We start from the raw sequence: 15,405 nt of genomic DNA, 5'->3' as shown, positions 1-15,405 counted from the left end.
AAATAAAAATAGACTTATAATAAAGGCTACCCACTAATCCTTATCAACAAAGAAAACAGGGAATGATAAACAGGGATTTATTTCACTAGCATGGTCAAATAAGAGAGTATAAACGGTTGATTATCTGCATGTGGTATGAGCAGAGGATTAATGGTTGAACGAGGGTTTACAGGGGATGTCAGTGTGCCTTAGTGAGAAGATCATTCAAAATTGTGTTTATCTACCCCCTATTATATTCCCTCCGTGAGATAGGCTGACCTTTCTCTTATATGTAGTCTTATGGTAAGGCTTTGCCAGAATACTGTCAATGGGAACATGTAGAGGTAATGTTTGTTAAGTTTCTTTTAAAGGAACTAGGGGTCCAGTGGTATTGCCCCTCCTAATTTCACTATCATTGCTTCTACATTTGTATTAACTTATTCACAAATAATCAGCAAAGGATGGCGATTCAGTATTGTGCATGTAATATGTTCATATTTGTACTTTGATATACTGTATACCATTTCTTCCTCAGTAGCCTATCCTAGCACTTTTTGGCAGAACCATCATTTCTGTTTTCAGCCAAAACAAGAAATGCTCTGTAACCCTGTGGTGAGATTACTGATTTTCTAACAACAGCAAGGACCCTGAACAGCAGCACATTTCTGCCACTGTGTGCTAAGGGTTGTCTGTCTCATCAAGCTCAGTCTATCAGAAACAAATCACGTCCAACTTTGAGGCTCATATTGTAGCTTCAGCATGTCCTCTGTTTTTGTTTTATCAGTTCAATGCTTTTCTTTATGCTTAAAGTTGTACGATTATTATTTGGCTGATTGCTTGTTCCCATGTAGCATCTCATATTACACTTGGTTGATTAATAACTCCAAGTCTCATTATAGAAACAAAATATTCACTGTCAAAACAAAACTAATTTTCTCTCCAGTGGGGCATGTGAGCTACTTTTGTCCAGCCTGGTCTCATAGAGTAGATGTAACATAGTAAACGTACATCTGGGACACTCAAATTAGTATATGTCACGTTTTGTGCGGTTACATAAGACAGAAGGTTACTTAATGCAAAAATGAAAGTAGGGTGGTTGGTTGGGGTGGATGGGTAGGCGTATTATGTGAACATCTAGGAAGCTCACACCTCTCAACAAAGCCAACACCTCTCATTACCCAGAGAACACCATCCTCACAGTGAAGCATGGTGGTGGCAGCATCATGCTGTGGGGATGTTTTCATCGGCAGGGACTGGGAAACTGGTCAGAATTGAAGGAATGATGGATGGCGCTAAATACAGGGAAATTCTTGAGGGAAACCTGTTTCAGTCTTCCAGAGGTTTGAGACTGGGACGGAGGTTCACCTTCCAGCAGGACAATGGCCCTAAGCATACTGCTAAAGCAACACTCAAGTGGTTTAAGGGGAAACATTTAAATGTCTTGGAATGGCCTAGTCAAAGCCTAGACCTCAATCCAATTGAGAATATGTGTTATGTCTTAAAGATGGCTGTTCATCAGCGGAACCCATCCAACTTGAAGGAGCTGGAGCCGTTTTGCCTTGAAGAATGGGCAAAAATCCCAGTGGCTAGATGTGCCAAGCTTATAGAGACATACCCCAAGAGACTTGCACCTGTAATTGCTGCAAAAGGTTGCTCTACAAAATAATAACTTTTTGGGGGGGGTGAATACTTTCGCGAGCCACTGTACATTTACTATGTTACGTCTACCCCTGAGTGCAGGTTGTCATGTCTTGCTCTCACCTACCATATGTAATTCTGAATTGAAGGGTAGTTTCTATGCCCCTCCTCTGCCCCCGGAACAACCTCTCCCCTCCGCCTCTTTCTGCTGTGAGAACCCGGTGAGAACTATTTTACCCCAAAGCAAATCCTTCCTTTTGTTGGATCTCCAGCTTTGGATTGGGTGTTAGGAGTCTTGAGAGGTGAGAAATCATTCATGTTTATGAAAGGTGAATTTTGAGGTGTGAACTGGCATGCAAAGGCTTGCCCTTCCTGTTCCTCTATTCATTCTTCTTAGAATGCTTATTCCTGGAATCCACCAAAGGAATGAGACTATAGCTTACACACACAAAATTACAGATAGTGTGTATTGCGTGTTGGAGAGGCAGACGTTTGAAGTCTTTGCTAAAAGGGCATATTTACAACTGATAAGAGCAAATAGGCATTGATTTTAATTTCTTTCAAAATGACCTGACAAAAATGTTGATTCGTCCTATATTTTGGTTCTTCCCATATCAAATCAGGGTTCCAAAGTTAATAGTGAGTTTCAATCATTATTGCATTTTTACCAAATATTCCTATTTTAGAGATGGTACTCAAATACATGCTCCTATGCCACAAGCGTGTTTATTTATTACACTTAAATAATGAGTCCTCTCTGTTTCTAAACTTTTCTGAATTTGATTTCTTACCAAAAGGGGGCACTGTACATCAACAAAATGTGGGTCCAGTAATGGCTCCATAGTTGTCATTAGACAGGCTGGCATTACGCTGTACTTCAACGCATTCTTCTTCCTTTGATGCTTAATTTAACGATGTGAACAGTTCCTTCACTGTCCTTGATCTAGGGAGGCCCCAGCCCAGTCTAACTCTGTGGAAAGACAATACAGTTTAGAATTTCTGGTAGTGGTGAAACAGAAGGATGCACTTTCCAGTGCCATAGAATCCACATCTACTGTCTCAATCAGAGAGTGATTGTATCATATTTATGAGATGACAAAAAACACATGTTAAAGATGGACTCCAGCTATTTTTGAGCTTTTCCTGTTGAAAAACAAAATCCCAAGTTTATATACATTCATGTACACACTCTTGAGGGTAAAAAAGTGTTTTAGACACAACTGCCAACTTCAAAGAGGTGGCCATTCAAGGAGTTGGCCGTTCAAGGAGTTGGCCGTTCAAGGAGTTGGCCGTTCAAGGAGTTGGCCGTTCAAGGAGTTGGCCGTTCAAGGAGTTGGCCGTTCAAGGAGTTGCACGCTGATTTCATCGGCTTCCCCCCTTGCTTGCAGGAACAATAGAGCAATAGCGCCAGGTCATGAGGATACCTGGACCACCTATTGAGATGTGCCTTTTGTTAAGTAAATAAAGTCATAAATGAGGTGAAAAGGAGTGTGTTGTTTAACGCTGGTTGATTGAGGTTACGCTTCCACAGTCACACTAAGTATGTCCATGGCCCCCATGGGTGGAAAGGAAACAGCATCTAGCCTGCATCAAACCTGCTCAAAGTAACTTGCTGGAAGCTGCATAGAGTATACTTGCTGTATTTTAAAGAAGCAATATATACCTTAGTATGTCAATATATACCCCAGTTGATCAATACAGAAGGATCTTCTTTTCACTTCTTTCTTTTAACAACTGCCATAAGTGTTGTTACAAAATACTATGTTATATAACAACTGTGAATTAAAATAATAATAATAATAATATAAATCAATACAATTTACAAAAACAGAATTCTATTTTATATACATATTTACAATCACAACAGAGTATACAAATGTACATATTAGTCAACAAAGCAGGGAAACAATTATACCCTATTTACCTACAAACAATCCAAATAATTCATATCAAAATACATACCACAATGTATTGAAACACTTCAACTAAACAGTGTTTGAATTAAAAGGACTATAGCTACCAGAGTTTGGGACAATTCTATCTTGACTCAACTTTACTCAGGCATTGAATTTAATCACAAAGCATGAATTGGAGAATGAACCATTCTAAGCACTGAATTGAACCAAACTAATTCTGATTGCTACACAACTAAAGTAATACTACAAGAACATGGTACACTCACTGCCCTTTTTGGCACGTTTCTAAACTGAAAGTTGTAATGTTTGATACCAACTCTTATTGCAGACATTATGGATGATGTAGAATTTCCATAATAACTGGAAAGAAATACATTTTAACTTCCCTTGGTAATGGTCTTATCTATCTTTCCTTCCATAACGGTTATCAAACTAATTAAAAACAACTGGACATGATTCTGCTTTTGTCACCAGTTTTCCAGAAGGTTGACTGCATGGTGATTGACCAAACCCTGTAGTATTTACAATACATGGACAGTGCAGAGCAGTTGCATAAACATCCAGAAACTGCATGTTGACAGATAATCTGTGCCCTTAAATGCTTCCTTAAAGACTAATGTGTTCACTCACATATAAACATGAACATGCAAAGGAGTTATATGCTGAAAAATGTTTTGACTGTGTGTGATATTCACAAAAGATTCAAGCTGCCTATGTATATGGAAAGACGAAATTCTTCTGAGAAAAACTGAAACACAAATGGCCTTCCAGAAACAGGACATGACTGGTTCAGCTCAAAGGGAATGTCAAGTGAATTGGTTATTTCAAACAAACCAAAGAAGAACTAAAAAAAGCAAAGAAATATAATGGCGACCATGACCGGTCAACATAGTAACATGAAGAATGTCATTTTAGGTCATGTTAGTAATTTGGAAAAATAAATCTACAGTATTAATCTGGTTGATTCCATATTTGACAAACAACTTCATTTGAAACATAAAAGAAACATCCATAAAGACCTTGTTATTTAACAGAGAGAGAAAGAGAGAGAGGTAGAGAGAGGGAGAGGGATATATTTGCCTACAGATCAATAATTTGTTTTAATCAGTGCACATTCTAACAGAGAAATGTGTGTGCTTCAGCTGTGCATGTTCAATTCATCAGAGAACTCTCACACATTGTATTACTATATTGAATTCAAAAGCTTTTACAGTATGTGCCCATGTTACCTAACGACCTATATGACTCAGTGGATTGATACAACACCAACAATCACATTCACTTCTCCAAATAGTTTTAGTTTGGTAGATAAAAACAAGCATTCTACAGTTGTTTAATAATGTATAACAGGTGTTTTATGTACTTTGTCATGACAGACAGTTATTTTAGTGGAGACTTGAATGACTCCTGTCAACCTTGGTTTCTCAAGCATGTTATGATCAGGGAAACCAAGTTATTCCCAATAAATGCACTATTCTAGAAGTAAAGCCTAATGTATTTTCCTTCCTAAAAAAATCAGCAACTCCTCCCTTTCTTAATGCTTGCAAGTTGGGTGCATATTTGTCCATAATCAGCACCGAAGATCAGAGTCATCATCACTCTTTGGAAAGAATCTTCCACTCAGAGATAACAGGCAGTGGGTTAATATCATTACATCATTACACCCTAATATCAGGTAGGGTGGGACCTATCAGCTCAGTAGTAGCCTGAGGACGGGGCCTGGCCCAGCCTGAGGGTGGATACTGTATGTACTGTACATGTCAACTCAGGAGTAGGTGGGCCTTCTCATCTCCTCATTGGTTGATATGTGATAGATGGTGGTGATGGTAGAGTAGAGTCGGTGGAGACTCCCACAAATCATAGATGGATATGGTGGTTGAGGGTTGGGGCTGGTTGAGGGTTGGGTCCTGATTTGACAGTCAGTTTGGTGGGCCTGTGTCTGCTTCTTCAGGAGTGGCTGGCTGGGGGGGCCTCCCCGAGTCGGATGCTCCCCAGGAAGGTGGTGTGGTTGGTCATGCTAATGGAGGTGTCCTCGTACACCATCCTGATGGAGATCTTCTGCCGGGCACGCAGCAGACACACCCCAGCCGTGTAGCAGGTGTTGAACTTGCGCTGTCCAGTCTCGATGCTCCGTGTACAGCGCAGGAATGGCGTCTTGTCCACCATCACCTCATAGCTAGCAATGTCAGTGAAGTTGAGGTAGTAAACCTGGCAGTAAAAGTTATGTGGAGACAAACATGCTATAAATATTGTGTTTAATTCAGAGGGAATAACACAAATATGCACTCTTAGAAAAAAAGGTGCTATCCAGAACCTATAAGGGTTCTTCGGCCTTCCCCATTGGAGAACCCATTGAAGAACCCTTTCTGGTTCAAAGTAGGAGCATGAGCATGCAGATAATGAACTAGACTACTTATATAACTTAATAGGTAATTAACAATGGTTTTATTTACAATCATAAAATATAGCAGGCAAACTGGGCAAATTACCACAGAATATGATCCACTTTGTACAAGGTGGATCACATTGAAGGGCATGCAATACATTCACTTCACTCATCCAGACATTTCCCTCTGCAGCCAAGAGCACTGACAAAATCAACCTGGGTTCTGAGAAATGTAGCCTACAGTATGCCAGATCATTTCAATTGAATACTTGCAAAAGTCATTTCATGGGGAAATCTAATTTGGATTTCTGAATAAGAAAGTTTAGGCTCAAAGCTAAGGAGTCTTTATAGATTATGCCTTAGTATGGTAGGCCTTACAACAGCCAATTTAGATAGTTTGGCCTAACCATTGAGATAGCATAATCCACTGGGACTGCAGAGAGAAAGGACGAGTGACATGCAGGCGATAGGAAGAGTTAGGCCCAAGACCATACTCACTTCTACCTGACTATAGATGAAGTAGGTACCATCTACCAGCACCTCTAGCTCCCCAGACCGCGAGTGCATCTTGAACACCTTGTGATGCATGGATATCATTTTCCAGTTTCTCAGTACGCCTTCTGAAAGATCTCAGCGTGAGAAAAGGGCAGTCACTTAACATCCGTCGTTGCCATACAATTACAGACAGGGTTCTTCATTGTTGCATTGTCAAAAAAGAAACTACAGTAAATACAATATGCGTGTTTTTCTCCAGCAGTGAATTCTTGTTTTTTATCTCCCCTTTTTCGTGGGATCCAATTGGGAGTTACAGTCTTGTCTCATCGCTGCAACTCCCGTACAGACTCAGGACAAAACTGATGTGTGTGCAACTGTGGAGCAAAACAGCTATGTGACTGTCCAGAATCATATCAACACAGAGACTTCTGCCCCATCGATGAGCACACATCTTTTTCGTGACCTTCTATTCAGATTTATTCTTAGAGGAACAAATAACAAATAAGATACTTCTTAAGAATGATTTCTGACAGTAAATTTGGCTTGTTTTCATCCATTAAGTGACGTGACCAGAGTATCTAAAATTTAACTCTTACCTTCCTTGACCTGTATTGTTGTTTCCTGGCCTTGGAGATGTACCACAGCAGGCTGTAACACAACAAGAAAGAATAGATTCCTTGAAAAGTGGACATACATAAATACAATTCATCATCAGAACATTGAAAGGGTAACATACCTGGCTATCTCTGACTCTGCCCCCTGTACAGATTAAGAAACATTTACAATGTCAGTTTTTTTAATGAAAGGTTGAAAAACACAAATACATCTCAAATCAGGATTTGGGCCAAAGGGAATGAAACTGAGGAGGTACCTGAGGGTCCTTGAAGACCAGGGGGTCCCTGTGGCCCTGGGGGTCCAGCAGGGCCTGGCGGTCCGGGTGGTCCTGAGGGACCCATGGCGTTGTTCCCAGGGATACCTGGGATGCCAGGAATACCTGGTGGCCCCTGTGGCCCTGGAGGGCCTGGGGGGCCAGGTGCACCAGGAGGGCCTTTCTTGCCTAAAAAAAACAAGACATGGAAAGAAATCTGAATTAGTGAGTACTATGACATAAATGAAAATACAAACAACCTCCTCCTCTCTGCACCATCACCTGTAGCAATGGAAGCGTTCAATTAAATTTTGCATCACCATGGTGATGTGGATGGTGACACTTTGGTTCTTGAAATATTTTGGGACTGTATTACCAGTGGACTAATGAAAAAAATACACAAATAGTTTTTGACAGAATTTAGGTGTAGATGTAGTAGAGTATAAATTATTTTGTGAACTTTACCTTTTTTCCTTTCTTTCCGTTTGTTTCCATGTGATTCTGAAAGAGATAGAACATGCAGTTATAGAGAATCAAATAAGTTAAGGTGGGTGCAGATGCAGTACAATACAGGTTGAAAACACTCCCCCCAGCACAAGATATGCCACTTCTGTTCTCAAAGATATGTCTTTACAGCTTTCCATCTCATCTCTCTCCTAGTCTAGATTGCAGAAGGCCCGAGAAGACGGTGTTTGGAGGATATATTGGCACGAGTGTTGTTAGCAAACCGTGCCAATATATCCTCCAAACTCTGGCTTCGAGGGCATTATTACTGGTTACCAACATATTCAAATAATGATTGACATATCTTCATTAACATTTTTATTTTGATGAATTTATTCATACTATTTAATCCTAACACAAGATATAGTCCCGACACAAAAAGTTCATTCTATCGATTCAGTTGCCAGAGACGCGACCCAATCGTTCAGTCTTTTTGTTCTGTATCTATGGACGCGACCCGATCGTTCGTTCTAAATGTTCCATTGCTATACTGGCTGGCAAAGTTCTTATCCCTTACTTGCTAGCTTGTCAACTAGGGCTAACTTACAGTCACATCAAATAGTGCAGCCAGAATAACAACAGTAGCTGCATTTGCATTTGTTTAAGCTGTTTTCTAGTGACATTTATTTGGACACATCTATAACAATGAGCTAATAAGGAGCGATTTCGCCTGGCATAGAAAATGTGCTCTCTCGTCAGGACACTGATGTTCAGAGCAGTTAGCCAACAACACAGCTAACACAATCACTTCAAACTGAAGCTGGAAAGACTGCAAACTAGCAGCTTTTCGTTTCGTTTGACCTTTTTTCAATTGGCATTTCTTTGTATATATCCCAAAAATTATGCCAGCTGATTCATAATTTCAACTGGCTGAGAATCGCTGCCTACCTGTCTGTCTGGCCCCGACTCACGACACTTCATTATTATGGGACAGCTGGAGATCGAATTTGAATATGGAAACAATGTTGCAAATGTCGGAGAGACAGATAGCAAGGTTTATACAAATCTCCGCTGTAGAAATCTAAATATTAGTCTAAAAGAAATGTGAGATAATGTGTAGATGTTTTTTTATAGTGGAGATCAAGTTTATAAATTGCCTGGCTGGGCTGATGAAACGTGGATTGCGCAGTCAGATGGAACAGAGTAAATAGGCCTTTTAACATCATTGATTTAGCCCGTGATAACTTGTGAAATAGACACCGGCTGGAATGTGGTTTTAACCAATAAGCATTCAGGATTAGACCCACCCGTTGTATCAATAAAAATATAGAGTCATATATTACTGTAGAAGCATGCAGAGCATTAGATTAGAGTTAGCTTGAGGTGGTTTGTGCCTAACACAAGGTGAACCCAACTGAAAAGGAATCAACATGCTATTGTCCTGAAATGAATATGATTTACTCTCAACAAATACGATTTAAAAATTGTCTGTCCATAAAATTAGAAGGCGTAGTTTTCCGAGGACAGCCATTATCTTTCCATTCCTTGTATATGTACTGTATCAAGTTAACGTCTTGAGACATAAATAGATTTTCTCCTAAAAAATCTTTCATGAGTGATATAAAATCTGGAACACGTTAGGAGTGAAACGAAAAAGTCTTTGTCTGTGTATCACAGGCGAGCAGGAGGTGGTCTGCGAGTAATTATAATTGAAAGACTCAGGAATTTTTCTGATTTGAGGAAAATATCTTTAAAGGTGGTTTTCATTGTTTATACTGCTGTATGTTGCAGTTAGGGTTGTAAAGATACCGGTAATTTACTAAAGTTACCGGAAACTTCATTTTGGTAATGAAGAGAAAATATATGACAATCTATCGTAACTTTGGTAATTTATACTTGAATAACTTTAAAAAAATGTATTCATATATTGCATTAATTTATTATATCTATTACATGAGTTTCTAGACCAAATAGTCTAATTAATGAAAAGATCATCTAATCAACAATGGCATTATATTTTTTTACAGCTTTGTCATTCTATTTTAAATTTTAAAATCATCGTATTTAATTGTTTCATTTATTTTTCATGTGATAACACAGTGGGCAAGAGATAATTACAGATGACTGAAGTACTCAAAAAGGCCACTAGATGTCTTGTGATGGATTACATAAAATCCTTGAAAGTTAACAAAATTCTGGTAGTTTATTGGTAAACTTCTAAAGTTTCCAGTAACCCTAGTTGCAGTTGCGTTGGCTATGTCAAACAACACAAACAGAGAGTTTGAGTTTGCCATCCTTTGAGAAGCTTTTCTTCCAAGTTTTGACATGGAATGAAAAGAACCTAAGAGCATTGTGTGTTACATGCGTCATAAAAACAACTTTCAAGAAAGCAAATCTGGAGATATGTCACATTCCAAAAGTTAGAGGAATATTTTCGAACAGACTTTCAGAAATAAATTACTTTCAAGAGATGTTCAAAAATCCCAATCATTGTGCCCATGAAAGCCTGACGACTCACACTAAATTCTTCAGCTGATCTGTCGTTTGCTACATACTTCAGTTTGAGACTGCCATCATTGAAGTCAGTTGTGGTGATAAGGAGCATGAGGGGCATTGTACAAAACTAAACAAAGTCATCAGCGATTGGATCGTCTCTAACCAATCAGAGTGTCAAAGCCAATTACACATTTTAAAACTGCTGCTTCACCATGTGTGTTCTGGCTCTGACCCAACCCATCGGTCTCAGGACCAATCAGATGGCCCAAATTTGTTCACATTCGGTTAAGGGTCGGGGAGGTACTCAAATCCAGACTCATTGCGGAGAAGAAACTAACATCTGTGGGCGTAGCGTTTGGCCATAGCATTTGGCCAGAGTCTGGGTAGCCAGGCAAGCCCATGAGGGCCCTGATATGAAACACTTGTTATTAATTAATAGTGAGAGATGCCGTGGCACTGTGCCCACTGCTGTGCTCTGTGGTATATTTGGAGCTGTTTCTTTGTATAAGAGTGTGTTAGGGTTTCCCAAAAACAACTCCCTAACCACAGCTTTCATAGCTGCCAGGTACTGCAAGCATGGGACTGGCTGAACACAATGAAATTAAAGTTAGGACTCCAAAAACAATAAGACTTGGATGTTACTGGACCCGTATCAGAGTCTAGGATGGACAGTCAAAGTAAAATGGCCTGTAATGTCTGCACAGCACACGTCGTTTCTTGTAGTTGAATTGCAAGAATGGACCCATCCAAAGCGCTGCAATTATACAATTTGAAAAGAATACCTGAACAAACTTGCTCAACTCATATAAACAACATCTGTGCAGCAACTAAGTGAAAATACGCAAGAAGACTGTCAATCACATTGTAAAACCTGTGATATACTTGTGTGCTTGTTTGGCTTAGAAGTCTTTTTTCAATAAATGTCACAATTTTGCTGTTTTAATTACCATTGTTTCTTAATGTTGTCTAGATGTCTTCTCACCTAATCTATTTTTCTCAATTCAAATCAAATCAAATCAAATCAAATTTTATTAGTCACATACACATGGTTAGCAGATGTTAATGCGAGTGTAGCGAAATGCTTGTGCTTCTAGTTCCGACAATGCAGTAATAACCAACAAGTAATCTAACCTAACAATTCCACAACTACTACCTTATACACACACAAGTGTAAAGGGATAAAGAATATGTACATAAAGATATATGAATGAGTGGTGGTACAGAACGGCATAGGCAAGATGCAGTAGATGGTATAGAGTACGGTATATACATATGAGGTGAGTACTGTAGGGTATGCAAACATAAAGTGGCATAGTTTAAAGTGGCTAGTGGTACATGTATTACATAAAGATGGCAAGATGCAGTAGATGATATAGAGTACAGTATATACATATGAGATGGGTAATGTAGGGTATGTAAACATTATATTAAGTGGCATTGTTTAAAGTGGCTAGTGGTACATTTTTACATAATTTCCATCAATTCCCATTTTTAAAGTGGCTGGAGTTGAGTCAGTATGTTGGCAGCGGCCGCTAAATGTTAGTGGTGGCTGTTTAACAGTCTGATGGCCTTGAGATAGAAGCTGTTTTTCAGTCTCTCGGTCCCTGCTTTGATGCACCTGTACTGACCTCGCCTTCTGGATGATAGCGGGGTGAACAGGCAGTGGCTTGGGTGGTTGTTGTCCTTGATGATCTTTATGGCCTTCCTGTGACATCGGGTGGTGTAGGTGTCCTGGAGGGCAGGTAGTTTGCCCCCGGTGATGCGTTCTGCAGACCTCACTACCCTCTGGAGAGCCTTACGGTTGTGGGCGGAGCAGTTGCCGTACCAGGCGGTGATACATCCCGACAGGATGCTCTCGATTGTGCATCTGTAGAAGTTTGTGAGTGCTTTTGGTGACAAGCCGAATTTCTTCAGCCTCCTGAGGTTGAAGAGGCGCTGCTGCGCCTTCTTCACGACGCTGTCTGTGTGGGTGGACCAATTTAGTTTGTCCGTGATGTGTACACCGAGGAACTTAAAACTTTCCACCTTCTCCACTACTGACCCGTCGATGTGGATAGGGGGGTGCTCCCTCTGCTGTTTCCTGAAGTCCACAATCATCTCCTTTGTTTTGTTGACGTTGAGTGTGAGGTTATTTTCCTGACACCACACTCCGAGGGCCCTCACCTCCTCCCTGTAGGCCGTCTCGTCGTTGTTGGTAATCAAGCCTACCACTGTAGTGTCATCCGCAAACTTGATGATTGAGTTGGAGGCGTGCATGGCCACGCAGTCGTGGGTGAACAGGGAGTACAGGAGAGGGCTCAGAACGCACCCTTGTGGGGCCCCAGTGTTGAGGATCAACGGGGTGGAGATGTTGTTACCTACCCTCACCACCTGGGGGCGGCCCGTCAGGAAGTCCAGGACCCAGTTGCACAGGGCGGGGTCGAGACCCAGGGTCTCGAGCTTGATGACGAGTTTGGAGGGTACTATGGTGTTAAATGCTGAGCTGTAATCGATGAACAGCATTCTCACATGGGTATTCCTCTTGTCCAGATGGGTTAGGGCAGTGTGCAGTGTGGTTGCGATTGCGTCGTCTGTGGACCTATTGGGTCGGTAAGCAAATTGGAGTGGGTCTAGGGTGTCCGGTAGGGTGGAGGTGATATGGTCCTTGACTAGTCTCTCAAAGCACTTCATGATGACGGAAGTGAGTGCTACGGGGCGGTAGTCGTTTAGCTCAGTTACCTTAGCTTTCTTGGGAACAGGAACAATGGTGGCCCTCTTGAAGCATGTGGCAACAGCAGACTGGGATAAGGATTGATTGAATATGTCCGTAAACACACCAGCCAGCTGGTCTGCGCATGCTCTGAGGACGCGGCTGGGAATGCCGTCTGGGCCTGCAGCCTTGCGAGGGTTAACACGTTTAAATGTTTTACTCACCTCGGCTGCAGTGAAGGAGAGCCCGCAGGTTTTGGTAGGGGGCCGTGTCAGTGGCACTGTATTGTCCTCAAAGCGGGCAAAAAAGTTGTTTAGTCTGTCTGGGAGCAAGACATCCTGGTCCGCGACGGGGCTGGTTTTCTTTTTGTAATCCGTGATTGACTGTAGACCCTGCCACATACCTCTTGTGTCTGAGCTGTTGAATTGCGACTCGATTTTGTCTCTGTACTGGGACTTAGCCTGTTTGATTGCCTTGCGGAGAGAATAGCTACACTGTTTGTATTCGGTCATGCTTCCGGTCACCTTGCCCTGGTTAAAAGCAGTGGTTCGCGCTTTCAGTTTCACGCGAATGCTGCCGTCAATCCACGGTTTCTGGTTTGGGAATGTTTTAATCGTTGCTGTGGGTACGACATCGTCAATGCACTTCCTAATGAACTCGCTCACCGAATCAGCATATTCGTCAATATTGTTGTTGGACGCAATGCGGAACATATTCCAATCCGCGTGATCGAAGCAAACGTAAGCGTTCATAAGCGTTCAAAAGTATGAAGAACAATTTGCTTAAGACACTAGCTTTCAAGTTTGTATTTATTCCAGATTACTTTCTTACCAAATGAGTTCAATAGTTTCTTTGATGAGCAAAATAAATGTATACCATGGCTAACTATGCATCCGAATGGTGAATAACTCTACAGTGAAGACGAAAAAAATTGACCGCACACGGAACAGACTCCAAAACATTCCAATTCACTGGATCTTCCTTTGGTTTGTCAAATGTGCATACAGGCCCAACTGTGCTAAAATATCAAAAACTTTACACGCAGGAACTATATTGTATAAAGAAGATAGAAGTGCTCCTCATATTAAGGGAAACTGTTCACCTACAGCACCACCCAGTAATTAATCTGCACAAAATCCTAGCAAAGAAATCACTGAATTGGTCATAGCCAGAAAAGAGCCAAATGAGAATTACTCATTAAACAACTTACACATATGTTGGATCAGTGATAACACGTTTTTACTTTGTTTTCATTGGCAGCCATCTAGGAAATGACTGTTTTACTGGAAAGAGGATTAGAAAGCTAGGAGCAGTTGATTTCACCAACTTCTATAGATGCACAATCTAGAGCATTCTTTCAGGCTGCATCGCCTGGTACTGATGCATTGGGCTGTACCGCCTGGTACTGCAATTACTTTGCCTACAACAGCGTGGCTCTCCAGAGGTGGTGCGGTCAGCCCAACGCATCACCGGGGAAACACTGCCTGCCCTCCAGGACATATACAGCACCCGGTGTCATAGGAAAGCCAAGAAGAACCTAAGGCACCCAAGTCACGGTCTGTTCACTCTGCTACCATCATGCAGACAGACAGTACAGGTGTATCAAAGACAGGACCGAGAGACTGAAACAACAGCTTGTTCAACAGACCATCACTAGTCAGCCACCGCCCGGTACTCTGCCTGGCACCTTAGAGACAGTCACTAGCCCGCTACCACCTGGTACTCCCCTGCACCTTAGAGACTGTCACTAGCCTGCTACCACCTGGGACTCCCCTGCATCTTAGAGACAGTCACTAGCCTGCTACCACCTGGGACTCCCCTGCACCTTAGAGACTGTCACTAGCCCGCTACCACCTGGGACTCCCATGCACCTTAGAGACTGTCACTAGCCCGCTACCACCTGGGACTTCCCTGCACCTTAGAGACTGTCACTAGCCCGCTACCACCTGGGACTCCCCTGCACCTTAGAGACTGTCACTAGCCCGCTACCACCTGGGACTCCCCTGCACCTTAGAGACTGTCACTAGCCCGCTACCACCTGGTACTCCCCTGCACCTTAGAGACAGTCACTAGCCCGCTACCACCTGGGACTCCCCTGCACCTTAGAGACTGTCACTAGCCCGCTACCACCTGGGACTCCCCTGCACCTTAGAGACTGTCACTAGCCCGCTACCACCTGGTACTCCCCTGCACCTTAGAGACTGTCACTAGCCCGCTACCACCTGGTACTCCCCTGCACCTTAGAGACAGTCACTAGCCCGCTACCACCTGGGACTCCCCTGCACCTTAGAGACAGTCACTAGCCCGCTACCACCTGGGACTCCCCTGCACCTTAGAGACAGTCACTAGCCCGCTACCACCTGGGACTCCCCTGCACCTTAGAGACGTCTGCGCCATGTACAGTGCCTTCAGAATGTATTCACACCCCTTGACTTTTCCCACATTCTGTTGTGTTACTGCATGAATTTAACATTGATTAAATTTCCGATTTTGT

The 15,405-nt window shown here is 42.0% G+C and overlaps 1 protein-coding gene across 1 annotated transcript in view; it reads right to left on the bottom strand.

Moving 5' to 3' along the window:
* Positions 1–3,435: 3,435 nt before the first annotated feature.
* Positions 3,436–15,405, bottom strand: part of LOC129868620 (ectodysplasin-A-like) — a 62,236-nt gene continuing 50,266 nt past the window's right edge. Inside the window, exons 3-8 of the mRNA XM_055942754.1 lie at positions 7,748–7,783; positions 7,286–7,471; positions 7,151–7,173; positions 7,011–7,062; positions 6,418–6,548; positions 3,436–5,741 (exon numbers count right to left, since the gene is read on the bottom strand). Coding sequence (XP_055798729.1) covers positions 5,481–5,741; positions 6,418–6,548; positions 7,011–7,062; positions 7,151–7,173; positions 7,286–7,471; positions 7,748–7,783 — 689 coding nt within the window. The 3' untranslated portion in view covers positions 3,436–5,480. The remainder of the gene's footprint in view (positions 5,742–6,417; positions 6,549–7,010; positions 7,063–7,150; positions 7,174–7,285; positions 7,472–7,747; positions 7,784–15,405) is intronic.

The sequence above is a fragment of the Salvelinus fontinalis genome, chromosome 13 (genome assembly GCF_029448725.1).
Source record: "Salvelinus fontinalis isolate EN_2023a chromosome 13, ASM2944872v1, whole genome shotgun sequence".
NCBI lineage: Eukaryota > Metazoa > Chordata > Actinopteri > Salmoniformes > Salmonidae > Salvelinus > Salvelinus fontinalis.
The sequence above is the reverse complement of the archived record's forward strand: the minus strand, read 5'-3'. Positions and strand labels throughout refer to the sequence as shown.